At 42.6% G+C, this 20,950-nt stretch overlaps 1 protein-coding gene across 3 annotated transcripts in view; it reads right to left on the reverse strand.

Moving 5' to 3' along the window:
- Positions 1-20,950, reverse strand: part of RABGAP1L (RAB GTPase activating protein 1 like) — a 157,660-nt gene that overhangs the window by 57,543 nt on the left and 79,167 nt on the right. For all 3 annotated transcript variants that reach the window (XM_081915055.1, XM_081915057.1, XM_081915056.1), the window contains exons 16-19: positions 13,483-13,557; positions 11,877-12,002; positions 5,958-6,101; positions 2,747-2,788 (exon numbers count right to left, since the gene is read on the reverse strand). In XM_081915055.1, coding sequence (XP_081771181.1) covers positions 2,747-2,788; positions 5,958-6,101; positions 11,877-12,002; positions 13,483-13,557 — 387 coding nt within the window. The remainder of the gene's footprint in view (positions 1-2,746; positions 2,789-5,957; positions 6,102-11,876; positions 12,003-13,482; positions 13,558-20,950) is intronic.

Raw genomic sequence — 20,950 nt, forward strand, 5'->3', positions numbered from 1 at the left:
GGGCCATCACCACCCTCTGCTAACATCCTATTTCAATTGCAAACTGAACTCAACCACCCAAGTTCACTAATAGAAAGAATGGTTAAAAAATTAATTTAAACCTACACCCCACAAACTAGGAGAGAATTAGAGGAGGGCAGGGAGGGGGTGATGGTGAGAGCAAGAAGAGGAAACTTCAAGTATGGAAAAGAAGAATGAACCATCTTCTTCAAGCCCATAACAATTTATAGTAAGTCTGCTGGAGGGGGGAGGAGATCAAAGATCAGGTATAGTGGGCTGCATGATGTTAAGTTAGGAAAACTCCCCATTCCATTTACCACTTTCCAAATGCCTCCCACACCAATCTGCTGTACAGCTATAACACTATACATTTAGATGGTGGTGGGAAGACTCTGTACATGAATCACACTTGCGCTCTGATTTCTAAAACAGCCTCCGCAAAGTACAGAGTTCCTGGGTGAACGGCTGAACTTAAAATATAAAACTGGATCTCAGGAAAGGTTTACATATACTATCGCCTTAAAAACTTATTTGGTGGCACCGTCTTTAGTAACCAAGAGCCCACTTCATCGGATAGGAACACAGGAAGCTGCCTTGGTTCATTAAGGTCAGTATGCTCCACATCAGCATCTCCCAATGTGTGTGTCATGTGCAGGTGTGTCACGGGTTTTTTAGGCAAACCCCAAATACTTACTGTGTGTAATCCTTAACTAGTATGATTAAAACTTCTTAAAAACTTTTTGTTTTGTTGCGACATTATGCTGCATTGTCATTTATAACCAAACACCAGAATCACTCAAGTCTTCATTTTAATACTTGAGAACTGCTCCCAGGCAGCAGAGAAGACCTAAGGTCCAAACTTCATTTGACAGTAAGTTTAAGGGCTTCCAGTCAGAATGAACTCAGGCTTGCAAGGGAGGTTAAAAATAATTTTGAAAGGTTTCTTCGGCTATGTTGAAACAAGAGGAAGTACAAGCAAGTGGTAAGTCCCTTGCATGGAGAAGATGGAGAAATGCTATTGGGTAACAGAGAGAAGACAGAACTGCTCAACACTTACTCTGCCTGTCGTCACCCAACAGGAAAGCAATGCCCAATCTTGTGATAAGGAGGGAGCTGCAGCCCAAGATAGGAAAAGAGGCAGTAAGGGAGCACCTAACTACTTCAAATGAATTCAAATCTCCAAGGCCTGGTGAACTGCACCTAAGGGTACTAAAGGAGCTTGCTGATGAAATCTCAGAGTCTCTGTCTATAATCTTTGAGAATTCTTGGAGAACAAATAAGGTCCCTGTGGACTGGAGGCAGGCAAATGTTGGCTCCATATTCAAAAGGGGGAGAGAGAGAGAGAGAGAGAGAGAGAGAGAGAGAGAGAGAGAGAGAGAGAGAGAGAGAGAGAGAGAAGGTGCAGGTAACTACTGACCAGTGAGCTTGACACTGATACCAGAGAAAGCACTAGAACACATAAACAGTCTGTGAGCACTTAGGAAACAATGCCATGATTACCAAGACTCAGAATGGGTTTCACAAAAACAAGTCATGCCAGACGAATCACAAGTTTAGTAGATCAGAGAAATACTGTGGATGTAGAATTTATGTTTGAAGACCCCGATGGAGGACATTCTGCCCACCTTTCCTTTCTCCACTGACAACTTGGGGGGGGGGGCTGTAGGTTACAACATCATCCACCACCTCACATATGGTTAGAGAATATAATGGAAATGATCTACAGGTGGTACATGACACCAGTCAAGCTTGCAAAAATTTACCATTTGCCCGATAATAAATGTTGGAAATGTAATGAGACTGAAGGTACATTCTTTCACCTTTGGTGGAAATACCCAAGGATTAAGACTTTCTGGGAGATGATCTATAATGAAATGAAAAAGGTATTTAAATATACCTTTCTGAAGAAACCAGAGGCCTTTCTCCTGGGCATGGTCAGCCACTTGGTGCCAAAGAAGGATAGAACTTTATTTATGTATGCTACAACAGCAGCAAGAATACTTATTGCAAAGTACTGGAAGACACAAGATCTACCCACCCGGGAAGAATGGCAGATGAAGGTGATGGACTGCATGGAATTGGCGGAAATGACTGGCAGAATCCGATACCAGGGAGAAGAGTCGGTGGAGGAAGATTGGAAGAAATTTAAAGATTATTTACAGAAATATTGTAAAATTAATGAATGTTAGAAGGATGTTGGAATGAAGTTATATGGCTTTAGCAGAAATGTTATAAAGGATTAAGTATAAATAGATTGTTAATCGGTTAAAGGGCCCCTTATCACTTTCAGTCAGGCCAGCAGCTTCTTTCGTAGGGGGAAAGGCCACATTACTATAGCTCTTCTCCGATACAGAATACTTCATATACCTATTTGCCTTCATGAACCTTTCATGCCAAGAAATAGTTTTATAAAATAATTGTTGCTCACACTGAAGTTTCCTATAATACGAGAACTAGCTTCTGATTCAAATCCCTGTAATGAAATAGACTGCCTGATATAAAACATCTATGAACTGTATGGGCAGGCTTCGAACAGCCACCTAGCTATGGTGAATAAAAACTACCTCTGAATCACAAGGCAGGGAAGCTTTTATAAATTGGCAGGGAGGCTATCAAGGAGCAACAAATGACAAAACAAACATATGTGGTCAGATAGGCTAGTAAAGTTGTTGTGAGTAATTTTTGTCGAGTTACTTGTAAGGCTGTGAATGGACATAAAACCTGGAATAACACAAAAATGACTTACCTTTAGGAGAGCCAGTGCTACATTAAAGATTACATTCAGACCCTGAAAAAGAGAAATAAAAGGTATTGATCCTGTTTATAAATTTTAAAAACAGGAACACCCCAAAACACAAATATTTAAGAACTACTTCTGTGACCAAGCAAAATTAACACAAACATCAAATCAAGCAGCAAAACTGTTCCTAGGCTATTATCATCACTCTACAGCTAAGTCATTATGGCTTACCTGCGAAAAAAGTATTTGTGAATACAAAACTAACACTTTAAGGAGAAGGCTAGACTAAAAAACTGTTCTTATCTAGTTTTCTGCATATAGGGACATTTGTTTATCATCAAGGAAGGGTGGATTAATAGTATGTATTAATAAATAAATAAATAAATAAAGTGATGCTAGATTAGAACTCACATATGTTAGGCTCACATGGCTCCTCCTCCCCATATGACCCATGATCAGAAACATAAAACTGCAGTGAGTGGCAATTCAGAGTTTGCCCTGAAACCAGGACCGCTAACTATGATTTGCTGCTAAGTGTGATTAGAATATTCCAGTGGCAGAGCGCAGAGGGGAGAGGAAGTAAGTGACCTCAAGGCTCATGATTTAGCAGCCAGCTCTAGTAACTTACAAATGGTACTGGCCACAGTCTGGTACAAAATTAAACATGCTAAAGTTGTATTCATTTAAACAGGGTCACAAATACAAAAGGATTATTTTTTAATCATATAGTGTAAGCAAACCAGGTTTCATCCACTAGATGTCAGAATTGTAACAGTAATTAAACTCCAATAGCAAGCAGCATTTACTTTTCATATCCTGAACACAATGTGTCACAGGTCTTTACATACAGTACAACAAGGGTCGGCAAGGTTTACCTTGCCTGGGCCGGTTCACTCCAGCGGAGATCCCTCTGTGAGCCCAGATGTGATTTCCAGAACCGTGGAAGCAAGTCCCCGCACCACACTGCGTCGGTTTAACGCAGCACACGGGGACTCACCGAGCACGCGGCTCAGTTCAGGGGCGGCTCGTGGGCTGGTAAAACGACCCCGTGGGCCACTTGTGGCCCATGGGCCTTAGGTTGCCGACCCCTGCAGGACAAGATGTTGAATAATAATGGCTCAATTCAAACATAAAACCAAATCATGGTTTGGTGATCAGCATTGTCGCTGTGGGATCACACATTCCCTCTTCCTACCCATGTGGAAGCCTTAGTCATAGTCTACTGGGCCATAAAGGTAAAGGTACCCCTGCCCGTACGGGCCAGTCGTGTCTGACTCTAGGGTTGTGCGCCCATCTCACTTAAGAGGCCGGGGGCCAGCGCTGTCCGGAGACACTTCCGGGTCACGTGGCCAGCGTGACAAAGCTGCTCTGGCGAGCTGGCACCAGCGCAGCACACGGAAACGCCGTTCACCTTCCCGCTATAAAGCGGTCCCTATTTATCTACTTGCACTTACGAGTGCTTTCGAACTGCTAGGTGGGCAGGAGCTGGGACCGAACAACGGGAGCTCACCCCGCCGCGGGGATTCGAACCACCAACCATGCGATCGGCAAGTCCTAGGCACTGAGGTTTTACCCACAGCGCCACCCGTGTCCCTACTGGGCCATACAAATTGGTAAAACACACCTCAATCAATGCCCAAGCATTATTTCTCTGGGCTGTTACAAACATGTAACGTGGCCAACCCCTACTCCACTCCCCCAAAACAACTTTGTACATTTTGAAAACTGCAGAATGGGTTGGTATCCTCGTAACTACTTAGGTCTCTTTGTTAAAGCTCCTTAGATTTCTGTTTGTCACTTTCGTTTAATTAATATATTTTGTGCTGCTGCTTTAGGCTATATACACAAATCAGACACAAACGCCCTTTAGACATTAGATTTTGAGGAAAGGGTTCAATGCCAGTTCTTCTACATACTGGGTTCATTTGTAGGGCTGGGCAATGTCAGGTTTTCAACATCATGTTATATCACCACACCAACCAAACACCGCAGCCTGGTGATACAGCACAATGTCAAAACAACAAGCTGCATTGGCCCCAGCCAGTATGAGGACCAGACCGATGACACCTTCACCCAGCAGTATAACATGAGTGAAACCACTGCTGCTCCTGAGTCCCTCTGCTACTGGCGGCCTGAAGCTGGTAGCAGAGGACTCAGGATCAGCATCTGTTTTACCTGCAATATACCCAGGTGAACCCTCTATCACAGTCTGCCCCTCATACCAGTCCTGAGCAATGTATTGATACATCACCCAGGCCTACTCATTTGTTCAAATTTGCCTGCAAATCATATTAGCAGTGCGCTGCTCTTATTTCTGTATAAGGTCTACGACTCTTTCCAGTCTGAATGTTGAAAAGGAAACTAAAGTGTATGAGGCAAATTGATTTAAACTTAATCGTGTGTATGGGGGTGGCATTTTGAAGCAGCTGAAACCACCTTTTTAGAAAGCAGATTTCTCCTTTAACAAGTAGCCTCAATTATTCAAATAAATCTTATAGCAGAGAAAGGGCATAAAGTCAGAAAATTTATCCCACAAACATTCCAGTTCTTTCTTTTTTTAAAGGCAACTTTGGGAAGAGGTTATACATAGCACCTTGCTGAATGGAACAATCCACCGCCTTCTTTCCCGACGTGTACTGTTGTAGGGTATCTCCCAACCTCCCTAAAGTCAATTGGGGGGGGGGTATATGAGAGGAGAGGGGAGAAAACCCTGTTGCACTAGCAGGAGCCATTGCACTACAGATGGCAGAGTAACCCACATTATTTTAAAACAACAGAGTACTGTATTTTTCGCTCTATAAGACGCACTTTTCCCCTCCTAAAAAGTAAGGGGAAATGTGTATGCATCTTATGGAGCGAATGCAGGCTGCGCAGCTATCGCTGAAGCCAGAAAAGCAAGAAGGATCGGGACCTCTTGCTCTTCTGGCTTCAGGAATAGCCACGCAAAGCCTCTTGAGCACAGCCGGAGCGCTCCTCCCTCTTCGCTCAAGGGGCTTTGTGTTGCTTTCTTGTTTTCCTACTCTAAAAACTAGGTGCGTCTTATGGTTGGGTGTGTCTTATAGAGCGAAAAATACGGTGCGTGTAAGAGCATTCCCATATAATATTCTCATTTAATACAAGTAGTCTTCCTTCAGATCCAATAACAAAAGCTCAAGAAAAGTGGCAATTCATTTCATGCAAAGCAAGACTCTTCAGACTGAAGGTGGTTTTATTTTACCTCACAAAGGAGTAAATCAATTATGTGGAAGACCATGCAGAGTGGGAACTTGGCAGTGAAGAGGGTGAGAAACCACTGGGATGCATACATGTGAGCTTCCAAGTTCTGTTTCAAGAAATGGTTATACAAATCCGGAAGCTGCTCCTAGAGGTAAAAGAGAAAGTTGACTCCATCTTCTGCTCTCTGACGTATTTATTTCTATGCAGGCTTCTAAGAATGAAATACTTCATTACAAATGCTAGCATGCCAAAATGCATTTTAAGTTGATACCTGTTTTGCTATCCTGCTGCTTATCCTACTAATATACCTACAAACATGTACATTTTCTTTTGATTTATTTCTGTGACACCTGGAGGGCACTCAACAACATTGGGATGGCGCCTCCTCCGAGAGAAGACATGCAGGGTCCACAGCTAACCAAAAGAACAATTAAATCAGGGTGAGTAATTAAATCACATGTACAGCGGAGGCAAAAGCCACCAACTCCTCCTGTAACTGGTTAGTCTCAGAAGGAAAGAAGGTTCGAGCCCCACACTGGACAAAAGATTCCTGCATTGCAGGGAGTTGGACTAGATGATCCTTGTAGCCCATTCCAACTCAATGATTCTATGAAAAATGCCTTCTGGGAGTCTCAGAAAACAGAAATTCACTATAAGGGAAATTCCATTTCCCCATGTGGATCCCAGAGGACACTCAACAACACAGGGTTACATTACAGCAGTATACATTCTGGTTTTTTAATATTTTGTTTTTCATCTTCACATTTTACAATATAATCACACATCTGAATTTACAGATCCAAACTGAAACATCCAGTCATCGACCCCATCCCCCACCCCCCGCTTTCTGTGGTTACTTATGTTAAATATTTCCCCACTGCATTTCCAGTTCATATCTCTCTACTAGTCATCATTTATGTTATATTTCAGTTATTCTCACTACACACTTTTATGTCAGTCCTGCTAGTGATTTAAGTTGTTTACAATAATTCTTCAGATAATCAATAAATTTCCCCCATTCTTTATCAAAACATCTCTCTTCTTGATTTCTTAATCTTCTGGTAAATTTCGCCATTTCTGCACTCTCCATCAGTTTTTGTTGCCCAACTTCCTTAGTTGGAACCGATTCTTATAGAATCATAGAATCATAGAGTTGGAAAAGACCACAAGGGCCATCGAGTCCAACCCCCTGCCAAGCAGGAAACACCATCAGAGCACTCCTGACATATGGTTGTCAAGCCTCTGCTTAAAGACCTCCAAAGAAGGAGACTCCACCACACTCCTTGGCAGCAAATTCCACTGTCAAACAGCTCTTACTGTCAGGAAGTTCTTCCTAATGTTTAGGTGGAATCTTCTTTCTTGTAGTTTGGATCCATTGCTCCGTGTCTGCTTCTCTGGAGCAGCAGAAAACAACCTTTCTCCTCCTCTATGTGACATCCTTTTATATATTTGAACATGGCTATCATATCACCCCTTAACCTCCTCTTCTCCAGGCTAAACATGCCCAGCTCCCTTAGCCGTTCCTCATAAGGCATCGTTTCCAGGCCTTTGACCATTTTGGTTGCCCTCCTCTGGACACGTTCCAGTTTGTCAGTGTCCTTCTTGAACTGTGGTGCCCAGAACTGGACACAGTACTCCAGGTGAGGTCTGACCAGAGCAGAATACAGTGGCACTATTACTTCCCTTGATCTAGATGCTATACTCCTCTTGAGTATACTCCTATACTCTTCTTTCCATCTCTGGGGGTACAATGTGTGGGCAGCCCGGCTGCCGTGGATACATACCTAGATAGTTTGCTTTATTCTTTGTGTACCTCTAAACCTATTATTCCTAAAAGAAAAGCTAGGTGTTTTGGTTTTTTTACAAACATTATCTTCAGCATTTTTTCCAACTCATGATATATCATTTTCCAGTATGCTTTTGCTACCTTGCAAGACCACTACATATGAAAAGGGTATCCTCTTTCTCCTTACACTTCCAACAGGTATCTGATTCTGACTTATACATTTTTGCTAATTTACTGGGAGTCAGATACCATCTATACATCATTGTCATTTAATTTTCTTTTATCCCATAACATGCAGTAAATTTCATATCAACATTCCACAGTCGCTCCCACTCTGTCATTTCAATATTATGACCAATATATATTCCTCAGTGTATCATTGATGATTTCACCTGTTCATCTTTTGTTTGCCATTCTAATAGCATCTTATACATTTTAGACAATGATTTTTTTATTATTATTATTATCTAACCAGTCTCTTTCCAATTGCAATGTTTGAGTCGAAAAACCATTCCTCTTATCTAATTTAAATAGTTCACTAAGCTGATGATACTGCAGTCAACTTGATATCAAGTTGGTAACAGTATACATTCTGGAGGGACTTCTGAAAACCAGAAGTTATTACTTTACAATCCTTCACATTTTTAATGCTGAAAGCAGAATCAGCTGAGCAAACAGAATAAATTATATAAAACTTTGCAAATGTGTGGACCAAGGCCTAAATGTCCTCAACAGGAAAACTACCCTTGAAAGCTGCCAAAGCAGCTGCCACGCTTAGAGAGTGGGTTGCAATACTCACCAGTAGCCTCTTGACCAAGCTCTGATTGGCCAAAACAACAGATCATGTCATCCTCCAATATATAGTTGCTTTAGAGACTCTGGTACCCAAACATCTATTCAGGAAGGAAATGAATAGGGACTCTTGTTTTCCTAGGGTATGTCATCCTATCTAAATAGATGTGAAGCATCTTAGTCATACCCAGCTTGTGCCAGTCTTGTTCCTTGGGGTGAACTGACTTAGGGCATAGCCAAAGTAGGGATATTTCCTGTGACACATGGAAAAGTGTATCAATTTTGGAATAAAAAAGGAATGGGGCCAAGAGGCTACTTTGTATGAAGAAAGCACAGCTGGGAGTTTCCCAATAAGATCTGTACTCTCCAAGCTGACAGAATGGCTCCCAGGAATACTGTCTTATGCACAAGCACTGTCAGTGAACATTTTGGGTCATGGCATAAATGGTAGGCCCAGAATGATGAAGACCCAGCTGAAATTCCAAAAAGGAAAACTATGTACTGAAGTGATGGTTAAGGAACCATTTCACATGCCGGACAAAGCAATGGAGCCCTTCTCCTGATAACCTAGAATGCTTGCCAGGGCTGCATGTTGCTGCTTAATGTAGCTGGTACTGAAGCCCTTGCCCAAACCTTTACTGTTTAAATCCTAAAACCTATTTGAAAACTGTGATCCATAGTCTTGCCACTCCCATGAGACTTGCATTTGCAGTGTTTATCTGGATGGTACAAGGTCACATTCCATTTCTTCTGCTGTTTACTGACTACCATATGAACTGAAGCCATAAATAACTCACAGAGTGTGTATCCAAACTGTGCCATTAAAATTCCACTCTGGAGTTCTTCCTCGGCACACAGTTGAAAGTACGATCTTCTCTCAAATTCAGCCTCTTTACCACATCTGTTCGGCAGCAGTTTATTCCCAACTGCATTACTCCATCAGCACTCCTAGTCCAGTCCAGGAATAATTTTAAAGTCCATTCAGCCTTGGTTTGGGGGGGGTCTTAGTAAAACCTTGTTAAATTCTTTGTTGAGCATAAATCAAAAGCCTTCCCCCCTCTTTTCTGAAGCAACAAACAGAATAGCACAGCAGCGGCTACACATGTCCCTTTCCTTTTGCAGGGGAGGACAAGAAGAAAGGAGACCATTTGAAAACCATAAGAAAGCACAAAGCACCTTGTCCTCCCCCTTCCATTCCCGGCTGTTCTGAAGCGTCAGAGAAAACATTCAGATACCTTCAAAGAACCAAGCCCAGTCCTTTAGGCAGCTGACTGGTTGCAGCATTAGCATATGTTGGTCCAGGAGCGCCTCTTGATTAATGTCAATTGTCTGAATTATGGAGGAACCAACCACAAATGATGCCGGCGATGGAGGCTCCTCCATGGCAGGGACACACTCCCAGGTCGTACCCGCTGTGCATTTCAAGTTGGCAGACACGGGCTTGTGCGGCACAGCGGGATGCAGTGAGCTCCTCAGAACCCACTGGGGAACACTGCCAGGATTTTTGCCTCATAAATCCTGGCTTTCCCCTTCCTGAACCTTCCCTTCGCTGCCTCCGGAGGGCAGTGAGGAGCAGCCACCATTGACTCGTGACGTGACCGGAAACCCTCTCTGATGGGTTTACAGGTTAAGTCAGAGTCAGCCAGCACCTCTGCCCAAACAGACAGCCCTGACAAAAAATGAATTTGTGACCAAGGTCTGAAAGACTCCAACTGGCACCTCAATGCCCCTGAATAAGGTGAGGCCTCCACACTCTTATTACAGGGATCTCTAGGTCCACCTTCATAATCTGTGGGAATCACTGCTATAGAGGTGAGGGCAGCTATAGGTGTATCCACCAGCAGCACCTTCAATTGTGACGTAACCTTGCCAGGGAGAAAGTAATGCCTTCAGGTTTGCGTTTAAAACCTGTCCCACTCCCCCTAGCCCACTCTGTCTTTCAGATATTTCTGAATGATTCTGGAAAGCAAACCAAGAGACATTTTGGTGGACCTTGCAGGAAGGCTGCATGTGTTCCTTTGGGATACGGAAACCTCTGAAAGCTGGAGAATGAAGCATACCTTTGGCAATAAGGTAGGGAACTACTGAGGTAGGAAGGATATGTTCATAGCTAGAGACTGTCTCAGTATCTTCCTCTAAGAGCTCACTCTACTCCCATTCTTAAGGACTGGGGGGAAATGCCATGGTTAAGTTACTTCCCAACCTTTGAGTGTAGTGGGGCGAGAGAGTTTACTTGGTTTTAATTCCATTTCTCATTCCCCTCCATCTGAGTGGATGGCTTTAAGGTGGCCTTGAGGCTTTAGCTTGCCTTGGTGAACTCAAGATTGCTAAGAGGAGCCTATGTAGGAGCTGGTGGATTAAGACCTATGACCCCTCTTACATTTCTGTCTGGACCTGCATCCATTCTTTTTGTATTTGTGCTTTTTTATATTTGTGAATCTCTGAAACTCATAGCAAGATAGGGGTGGGGAGCACCCCTTGAATGTCTTGAGCCACCAATTTCTTCACTGACCCCAACTCTGGATCAATCTGGAAAGGAGGCACTTGCAATACTCACCCACACCAATTCTTGGCACCAAAAAAGTATTCTGTGTGCCCAGTGTCCTCTTACCTACCCTATAGGAGAGGAGAGATGGCTGGACTGCCTTCATTTGATACTGCTTTCTTTGACTGAGTTATAGAACTGATGGGGACTTCCATGATATATCTGCACCTAACCCTGGACTCTCCCAATCAACCCAGTGCTGGGAGTGGGATAAGGATGCAATAGCAACTACTTGTAGTTTCCCTTAAGTGTTCTTGTTGCCCTTTTCTATCAGGGGAGGAACAGAGAAGCAGAAATATAAACTTAAATTAAAACTAAAGGCAAAAGGTTCTGAATCCAAGGCTGGCCTGATAGGTCAGCGTGGTCTAAACCTCTGGAGAAGCAAGATGTATCCTGCCATTCTGTTCCAGTGGCGAAACCATTCCAGTGTTGTCAAATACCCCTGGGGAGGCCCAGGAGAACACTTCAATTATACCAATAAAATGTGAAAGTAAATTTAAAGATGTATCATTTCTTCTTTAGAGAGCAGGAAGCTAGGATATAATAAAGACAATATATTTCTGTATGGAGATAACCTTTCATATGAAATAGATTATAATTTTCCACTTAAACAAATGCAATGAGACCAATGGCAGTCCTTTTATTGGAAGTAACTTCACAAAATAATGTATGCACAAGAAATGCACACTTGTTTCCACACACATCAGTTCTCAGGACAACACTAAAGGTTTCAATGGTCCCCTCCCTTGGTTTAACATTTTTATAATGTACAGATGAATTCCTGAGCCAGAGCTTACCTGTATAAGTTTCTCCAACTGGTAAAATTTGCTGCGAAGATCTTCTAAGTTGTTTTTATAGAGGTCTCGCAGGCCATAGTCATACATTATCCTCACCAGCACACAGAATGCTTGCTCTTCAGGCATCTGCATGGAAACCATTTAAATGAACAAAGTGGCCCTCATGTGAGCTCTGTAATGCTTTAGCCCTAGAATGTATTGTACATAGAGGATTATATGCAAAGACTGCAAAGCAAACAAACAAAAGCATTTCTCTAAATATTGCATTTAGAAATTACATTTGATTTTGTGAACAGCAAGTTCTATTATTCTATAAATTATGGGCCTTACAATACATGCACCTGCCATTTTAGTTATAGTACTAGTGATGCTGCTGAAGTGCAAGTTTTCCTAGCTGACAAAATACAAATATGTTTCAAGGTGAACTCCCTCAAACCTGAAAACAGTCTTCCAAACCTGTTCTATAAGCACAATGGGAGCCCTACCTGATAAAGTGTTTTTGTCCTAGTGACAGAGAATAAAGCTAACAAGCAAGTTAAGCATTTGTACAAGTTTAGCAATAGAGCAATACGGCCAAGGCAGTCAACGCTCCACCTTCTGATCTTACAAATCCCAGGTTCCTAAGTAAACAAACTCAATAAATAACAATGACAGATATAAAGGCAGAAATCCAGAAGTGTGAGTCCTGTCCAGTGTGTTTCATAGAGGGTTACAGATCCATCTACTCAAAACTAACTTTCTCAGGAAAGGAGCGTGAAGAACTGAAGCAAATAATGTTGACAAGCGACGAAGTTATGGGCTTTATAGGCAAATTAAAATCTAAGCAATCATTGGGTCCTAACAATATCTACCTGAGAATTCTTGAAGAACTCAAATATGAAATTGCTGAAAACCTCACAAAAATATATAACTTGTCTCTCAGATCAGTTTCCATACCCATGGACTAGAAAGTGGTAAATTTATCACCAGTTTTTAAAGGGGAATCCATGGGGGATAGTTAGCTTAATATCTGCTCTGTGAAAACTGGTGGAAATAATTACTGAATATAGAATTATCAAGCATTAAAAAAAAAAACCAACACAGGATTTACCTTTGCACAACCTATCACAAAATTCTTTTAGAGTTTTAGAGAGCATAAAGAGATGGATGAGCCAATACATAATGTGCCCCATGGCTTTCAGAGTTAGATACAACTTGCCAAAGACTCCCAAGTAAGTTTTGCAAACATGGGATGACAGGCCCTCTTGCGGATCAGAAAAAGGTTAAAGAGTAGGAAGCAGGGTGTAATAATAAATGGGCAATTCTCACAATGGAGGGGCATATACAAATGTGGAATGCATATTACGTAGCACCTGTAACAGTACCAGTTCTGCAAATCAAAGCAGTCGAGTGGGCAAATATGGGAGTGGAAAATGGAAGAAGCTAGAGGCAGCTAATCAAAGAACAAAGTAGTCCTGTTCTAGTTTCATTCTGGACAAAAGGAAGTAGCAAGAAAATAGGATTAAACAGGAAAGGGCATCTTACAAGTATTTGAGATATGGAAAGCAAAACTCTTTTAACTGCTTTGGCTCATTAAGCAAGAACATCATTTCCATGGTCTACTCACGTGCAGCAGCAAAACAGCAGCTAGAAAGGAATGACCCTGACAATAACCAATTTCTTCATCATACACTGAATATGCCTGTAATAAAAAGACAAGCTTTATTACAATAGTGAATAATGTCACTAAGACAAGCTTTATTACAATAGTGAATAATTTCAGTCCATGATCACAATTCAGGTGATGGTACAGAGAGCAATGTGGTCTTTCCAGAATGGCCTGTTTTAGTGCTTTATTTAAAAAGGTGTAAACTTAAAACTTAGCCTGCGACGCTCCACTACTATGACAGACTAGGGTTGGACACTGAAGTTGCAGGCAGTTGTCATGACTTGTCCGCAAAGTGTTAACATGTTAAACATTACATTACATAAGCCGGCATCAATGGATTAGAGGCCCCTTCCCAGCTCTTGTCCATCCCTCAGATAAGGGAGTAGCTGACAGGCAGACAGCATCAGAAGCCTCTCCTTCCCCAACTAACTGAACCAAAATGAAGGCTTCAAAGTTTGAAAGCAGATAAACATGTATAAGCTCATTCTTGCAGCAACAAACAATTAGTCCAGGAGCTATCTTGACTACCCATTTCACCATTTTGAACTACACAGGCAGCTGTGAATCTGCCGCAGCAAAACTCTGCAGTCTTGTGGCACTGGTTTTTATCCGTCAGGGCATCCTTAATCACTTGCATCAGATAAATTAAGATTCCTGCCCCAAAATATTATGCAACTATAAATAAAATATAAATCTTATGGTATCTTAAAGACGCTTGGCTAATGAATACACCAGGTGAATTACTATTACCCCTAATAAATACTATTTCCATTAGAAGTAGGGAGCGGGGATCACAAAGTGTCATGGACTGACACCAAGACAGGAAAAGTTCACTGAACAAATGAAAAGGAAACAGCAGTTAAGTATATGTGTGTGCATGCAGATAAATCTGAAAGTACGATTCAGTGAATAAAAACTGACTACATGCACGCAGAGGAGGAACTCAGGAAGGATGTCTAATGAGTTGGTTAACAGGGAAGATTTTGGATGCAAAGTCTGCAAAGTGGTAAAGGGTGAAGGCAGCCTACACTTTGGGAGATACTGCAAACATATAAATTCTTCCTCTCAAATGCTTTTTAAAACAAAATTATGGTACTATTATTCATGATTTTGCTTGGATAAAGTTTAAAGTTAGGGGACACGGTTGGCATTGTGGTCTAAAACCACTGAGCCTCTTGGGCTTGCCAATCAGAAGGTTGGCAGTTCGAATCCCCGCGATGGGATGAGCTTCCATTGCTCAGTCCCAGCTCCTGCCCACCTAGCAGTTTGAAAGCACAACAAAAAAAGTGCAAGTAGATAAATAGGTACCGCTCCGGTGTCGGTGTTCTGTTGCGCCAGAAGCAGCTTAGTCATGCTAGCCATGTGACCTGGAAAAAATTGTCTGCAGAGCAGACAAACGCTGGCTCCCTCAGCCTGCAAAGCGAGATGAGCGCCGCAGCCCCAGAGTCATGTGCGACCTTTTTAAAATTTTGATAAACCGAAGTACCATATTTACTCAAGTCTAATGCACCATTGAATCTAACATGCACATCAATTTTCAGAACCTTGAAACAAAAAATATTATTTGTTGGCAAATGTAAAGGTGCCATCAGATCTAATGTGCAATTAATTTTTGCAACATAATTTGGTCATCTAATACGTGAGTATCTCAACTCCATGTTGGGGGACCTGGGGGCTTCAAGTTTATCGTTGCAAAATAAATCTTTTCTTGCATCCAGTAGGAGGCAGAGCGGTAAGTGATCACTATCAACCCTCTCCTCCACTTTGCACTCAAGGGCTCTATTTAGGAGATTAAATGATACCATAACATAGTCGATAGTGGAAGCTCCTGCATTTGATATAAAAGTAAATTCCCCACAAGTCTCCCCATTCTTGCGCCCATTTAATATGACCAGGTCCAGCTTGTTAGAAAGACGCAATAGGCACAGACCTGCATAATTACATCCCTTGTCTTTTGAGAGTCTGGTGGGTATAAGATGGTTTTCTTCCACGATGGGTGGCGAGTCGTGGAAGTGTGCATATAGTGCTTCGTCAGACTGGCTAATTCTGGCATTAAGATCACCAGCCACTAGCACTGAAGCTGCAGGGGTTTGAGTCATCAAACCATCAATGTATGTTTCCAGCCCATGCCAGGTGTTTTTAATCAGCTGCTTGCCTCTTTGGGGGGGAAGATATACATTAATCAATAGCAGGGTGAAGAATCTGCTTTTCACTAGTAAGGCCATAGCCAGGTGTTTCAGTGTCTCTAACTTTACTAAGGATGCCCTCAAGCTTGTAGATATTAAAATGCCTAGGCCAACCTTGACTCTCCCCCCTTTAGTGCTTGGGGATCCTGTGAGGGACATTGAGGAAAAGCCGTTAACTTCTAGGTCCCCTGTGAGCCATGTCTCCTGTAAAAATACTATGTCGTAGCCTTGGATAAATTTAGCAAAGGATGGATCAGCTGCCTTTTTTTGCCATCCTGCGATATTCCATGATAAAAAACTAAGGTTGGCTTTCTTTAAGGAATCTGGGACTAATGAATTAAAGCAATCTCAACACTATAGTGCTGTGATAGTTCTTCTGCTTGCATTGATTGCCCAAGGACTTCATCTATGTTTGAAATAAATAATATCCTTTTTACTAAAACATGATGAGAACAGGGAGCCCAAGACAGGAGTGTCCTTAAACATTTGTTCCTTTTTCCCCACCACATCACAGTATCCTCTTGTGTCTGAATAGGCTACTAATAGTGTTCATAATTTTGCATTGATGGTAGCTTCATCCATTGTTACAACGCCACATGGACAAAGAGTTTTAAATTTCCCAACAAGGTAATAATAACAAATAATTTTACCCTTCACTCCTACCAAGCATCCAGATAAGACAGGAAATAATTACTTTTAAAGTTCATGTGATATTTGTGATCAAAACCATTTGGATCTCTGAAACAATCTCTGATAAGAAAAGCTTATATTTTTCCTTGAAATGACAGAATTCTTCTCTGATCAAAAATACTACATTCATTACCACATTTCTTCTGACAAGCCCTAAAATGATTCTAACTGGCAGAATTGACAAGAAAGTTTTTGGTTTTTTTTTTAAAAAAAAGAGCGAATACATGTGGTCTTTGAATAAATGCTTTGTACAAGCACAACAATAGGTACTAGTATTTAAATATATAAAGGTGAAAATTCTCTCCCCTTCATCTTCTCCATACAAAGACAGCGGTGTTTCTTCAAATGGAAAGACAGACAATGGATGCAGAAATTTCCTTTGCTAAATAAAGGATGCCACCTTCTGTGCTACTGTTTTCCATGTGGCATCAGAATGAACTTGGTTTCAAGGCAACACAGGCAAGGCTGAACCATATAATTTTGCAAAGACACCTAGGTGGTAAGAAGAGAAGACTATATAATGGTTTGCGCCTTGCCTGATAATACATGGCAGATGTGTCATCTGCCAACAAGCAAGATTTTTAATGCCAGGAAGCCATGGGAGTGTTCTTGTCAGTGTTCCAAATTCAAAGTAGGAGCAACCTTGTTTTGTTTAGACCCTTCTATACAGAACCTAAACTTTAAGTGAACACCAGAATGTGACATCATTGCAGACTAGAACACAAAATGTTTAAATTGTATAATAGTTATGAGCATGGGACCTGACTAGAGACTACAAAAGCATATACATATATACATATATATATATAGTTAAAATCAAGAAGGTTCTACCCATTGTTTATCAGAGAAAAGATGACACGAATTCTGAATCAGTAGCACACTGGTTAGTTAAGACTATAATTGTTAATTCAGTATTAATTCAAATCATATGAACACATGTCTATTGTTCAAAAATCTAAGAGCAGATTGTGGAAATCCACAATAATTATCTACAGTATAGTGGGCGGTATTTAAGTACTTTTAACTCAGAAATACCTATTACAATTAATGGACTCACCTTATGACTAAAGATAGGTCCATTAATTTTAACAGATCTTTTCTGAAATTAATGAATTCATTTCAGTGGGTCTACCCTGACTAAAATGTAGTTATCATCCATCATGTCCATAGAAAGTTTCTTCCCAATTCCAAGCCAGTTAATTCTTAATTTACAACACTGGTGGGGAACTTCCAACTGTATAGATTTGCTTTTAAAGCCTCAAAAAATTAAAAATACTGAAGTACAGCTTGTGCTAATATAGAAAAATAAAACTCCATTTTAGTTCAAGTACTACAGAAAGACATCATATGTGCAACATGAAGAAGTCAAACAATTATTTTAAACAGAATGTGGCTGATCACAACTGCTGCATGGTGAGAAATGGCTGCTCTTTCTTCCTCCAAGCTTTGAACTTCAACAACACACCCTGAACAGACGTAACTGAGATTTTTGCAGTCAACCATCCCCCTTCTAACTTGATAACTAAGGTGCAAGGTAGGAACATAAGATGAGGCTGTCATGAAGTAGTGATCCTGTCAGTGGCGTAGCTAAGGCTTTTGCTGCCCAGGGCGGTCACTGAGTTTGCCACAGTCCTGTCAATTTGCCATGGTCCTCCCCTCCCCTCCGACTGTCCTTCCCTTCTCTTCCCCCAACCCCACTTCCCAAGGGGTGGGAAGGAACTCAGTTCCTGTCACCTCAGACTCCACCTCTTCTTTGCTTTACTTAAGGCCTCATCGTGTTCTTTGTTTCTCTTGCTTCAACCACAGACAGATCTCAAGCACCAATCCTGCCTGGCAAAAGCACCCAAGAATAGTGCAAAGCAGGAGCAATAAGGGAGGATGTAATCTCTCATATCTGCATGCTGCTTCTGTGAACAGCCATAAGTACAGTGCTCAAGTACAGTGGATTTAGGCCATTGGGCCTTTTCGCAGCCCAACTAAATCCTACTTAGGGCAGGCCCTTTGAAATCAATGTTTGGATTTTTAATTCATTTCAGTGAGTCTGCTCTGAATAGGACTAGCACCCAAGGCAACTGTGTGTGTGTGTGTGTGTGTGTGTGTGTGTGTGTGTGTGTGTGTGTGAGAGAGAGAGAGAGAGAGAGAGAGAGAGAGAGAGAGAGAGAGAGAGAGATATGTAAATTTACATAGCAGGAGGAGGGCAAACGAGGACTGAGAGCAAATGTAAAAAGGATGGGACAGCTGCATATTCCTGCATTCCAGAGGGCTGGACTAGATGATCCTCAACAGGGTCTCTTCCAACTCTACAATACCATAATTCTAGGGGAAAGGAGCCAAAAGGGCAAAATCGCTTCCCAAAAGTGTCTTTCCATGTGAGAAAGGATTTAAAACGAGGCAGGAAACAGCTAAGCTGGGAGATGTGGAAAGGTCGGAGGGGGAACGCATGCACACACACACACACACACACACACAGATGAGAGTTTAGAGAGACAGACAGACAGAGAGAGAGAGAGACAGAGAAGGAGGAAAGAGTTGCCCTGTTAATTAGTTCGCAATTTCAAAAACAAAGCCCATTACTCAAGAAAAGAAACCCATGAATACCAGGTGTAGGTGCTTAAGAGATACAGAGTGCATGGCAGCGAAGAGAGAAGGGGCTCCATGCAGCTCCCAAGTGCTGGTGGGACGGCTCACTTTTCCCTCTCGCCTGCCTCCGCCTCCCGGCGGTGGCTTTAAGGGTGATGCCTGAGCCTGAATGGGTGGGGGCAGCAGCACAGGCACATGCTCCCCCATCGATGGAGAGGGAGGGGAGAAACCCTGTGGCTGCGCCAGTGCAATTCTTGCATATTCCCTCTGACCTTAGAGGCAGAACATAACTATGCTGACTCCTTATCCATACGCTCTCCACTACACAGCGTCAAGTTCAGCCGCGTTTCACTGCATTTGTTGACTGAACACCCCCCTCAGTCATGACACCCGGGGCAGCCGGCACCCACCACTCTTCCCTCCCTACGCCACTGGATCCTGTGAGCAACTATTGCTGGGGTGGGGCCCCTCAGGCTGGTGGTAACAACTAGTCCCCAAAGTGGGAGAATGGGACGGGGCTGGCGGATTGCCAGCATCCCCCAGCCCCTATAAATCTTTGAGTTAACCTGCCAGGAGGGAGAGAGAACATGCTGTGTATTAGACTTGCTGCTTGATGTTCTGTAGCTGGTGCCAGAGAATGAGCCAATGAAGCTTGGTAACCAGTTTGGTGCCTGTGTGTGATGGATTAGTAGCTTGAAGGACTCGGGAAAGCCACCCCCTCCATGACACAGGCCAATGACCCAGCATCCTGTTCTCACAGTGGCCAGCCAGATGCCCATGGGAAGCATGGCATTTTTATTCAAATGTAATCTCCCCCAGCCCCAAAAAGCAGCTCCCAGAGCTTGTGGGGCTGGCAGGGGAAGCCCGGGTCCCGTCCCCCCAGCCCCAGGGACCACACATTCGCGCCATAAGACGCACAGACATTTCCCCTTAGTTTTTAAGAGGAAAAAAGTGTGTCTTATGGAGCGAAAAATACGGTGCCGTGTCCTTGGATATCTTTTAATATCTTTATGAGCCCCCTTGCCCTGATTGTCCGAAACTTTGGGCTGGGCTGTCATCAATATGCAGATGACACCCAGCTTTATCTGTTGATGGACAGCCATCCTGATTTGGCCCCGGACACACTGACCAGATGCTTGGAAGCTGCGGCTGGATGGCTGTGTGGGAGCCGGTTGAAGTTAAATCCTTCGAAGACAGAGGTCCTCTGGCTGGGTCAGGATGACATGGGGTTGGGGGGCCAACTCCCATCTCTTGTGGGGGCTCAATTAATGCCAGTGCACTCTGGGTGTAACCTTCGACGCCTCCCTCTCTATGGAGGCACAGGTTGCAGCTACAGCAAAGGCGGCATTTTTCCATCTCTGCCATATTAAGCAGTTGGTTCCTTACCTTTCTCGCCCCGACCTGACCACAGTGATCCATGCGATGGTCACCTCCAGGCTTGATTACTGTAATTCGCTCTACGCAGGGCTGCCCTTGAGGCTGACCCAGAAACGCCAGTGGGTGCAGAATGCCGCAGCGAGACTCCTTATGGGGTCCTTGCTGCGGCATCACATTCATCCAGTGCTTTACCAGCTGCACTGGCTCCCGGTGGAGTGCAGGGTCAGATTTAAGGTGCTGGTTTTGACCTTTATTTTTTTTTTCAAATACATTTTTACTAAGGTTATGCACGTAACAAACATACATCCAAATACAAAAGAAAAATTTGTAACAAAAAAAAAAAGAGTCAAGATATACAAGCCAACTTTTTCCTCTCTCTAACTATACAAAGATAGATTAATCTGGCTATTTCGCAAAACAGTAAAAGATAAAACAAAAACACCCCCCCCACACACACACAAAAACCACCTCCTGGACTTCCTTCCATCCTTTTGGTAAGTATCGAATATCTGCTTCCATTACGTATTTGATTTTTAATCTATAGACCTAAATTCACACGCTGGTAGTATTTGTTCTGACCCCGCCAATCACAT

Source organism: Podarcis melisellensis (genome assembly GCF_964234715.1).
Source record: "Podarcis melisellensis genome assembly, chromosome: 6".
NCBI lineage: Eukaryota > Metazoa > Chordata > Lepidosauria > Squamata > Lacertidae > Podarcis > Podarcis melisellensis.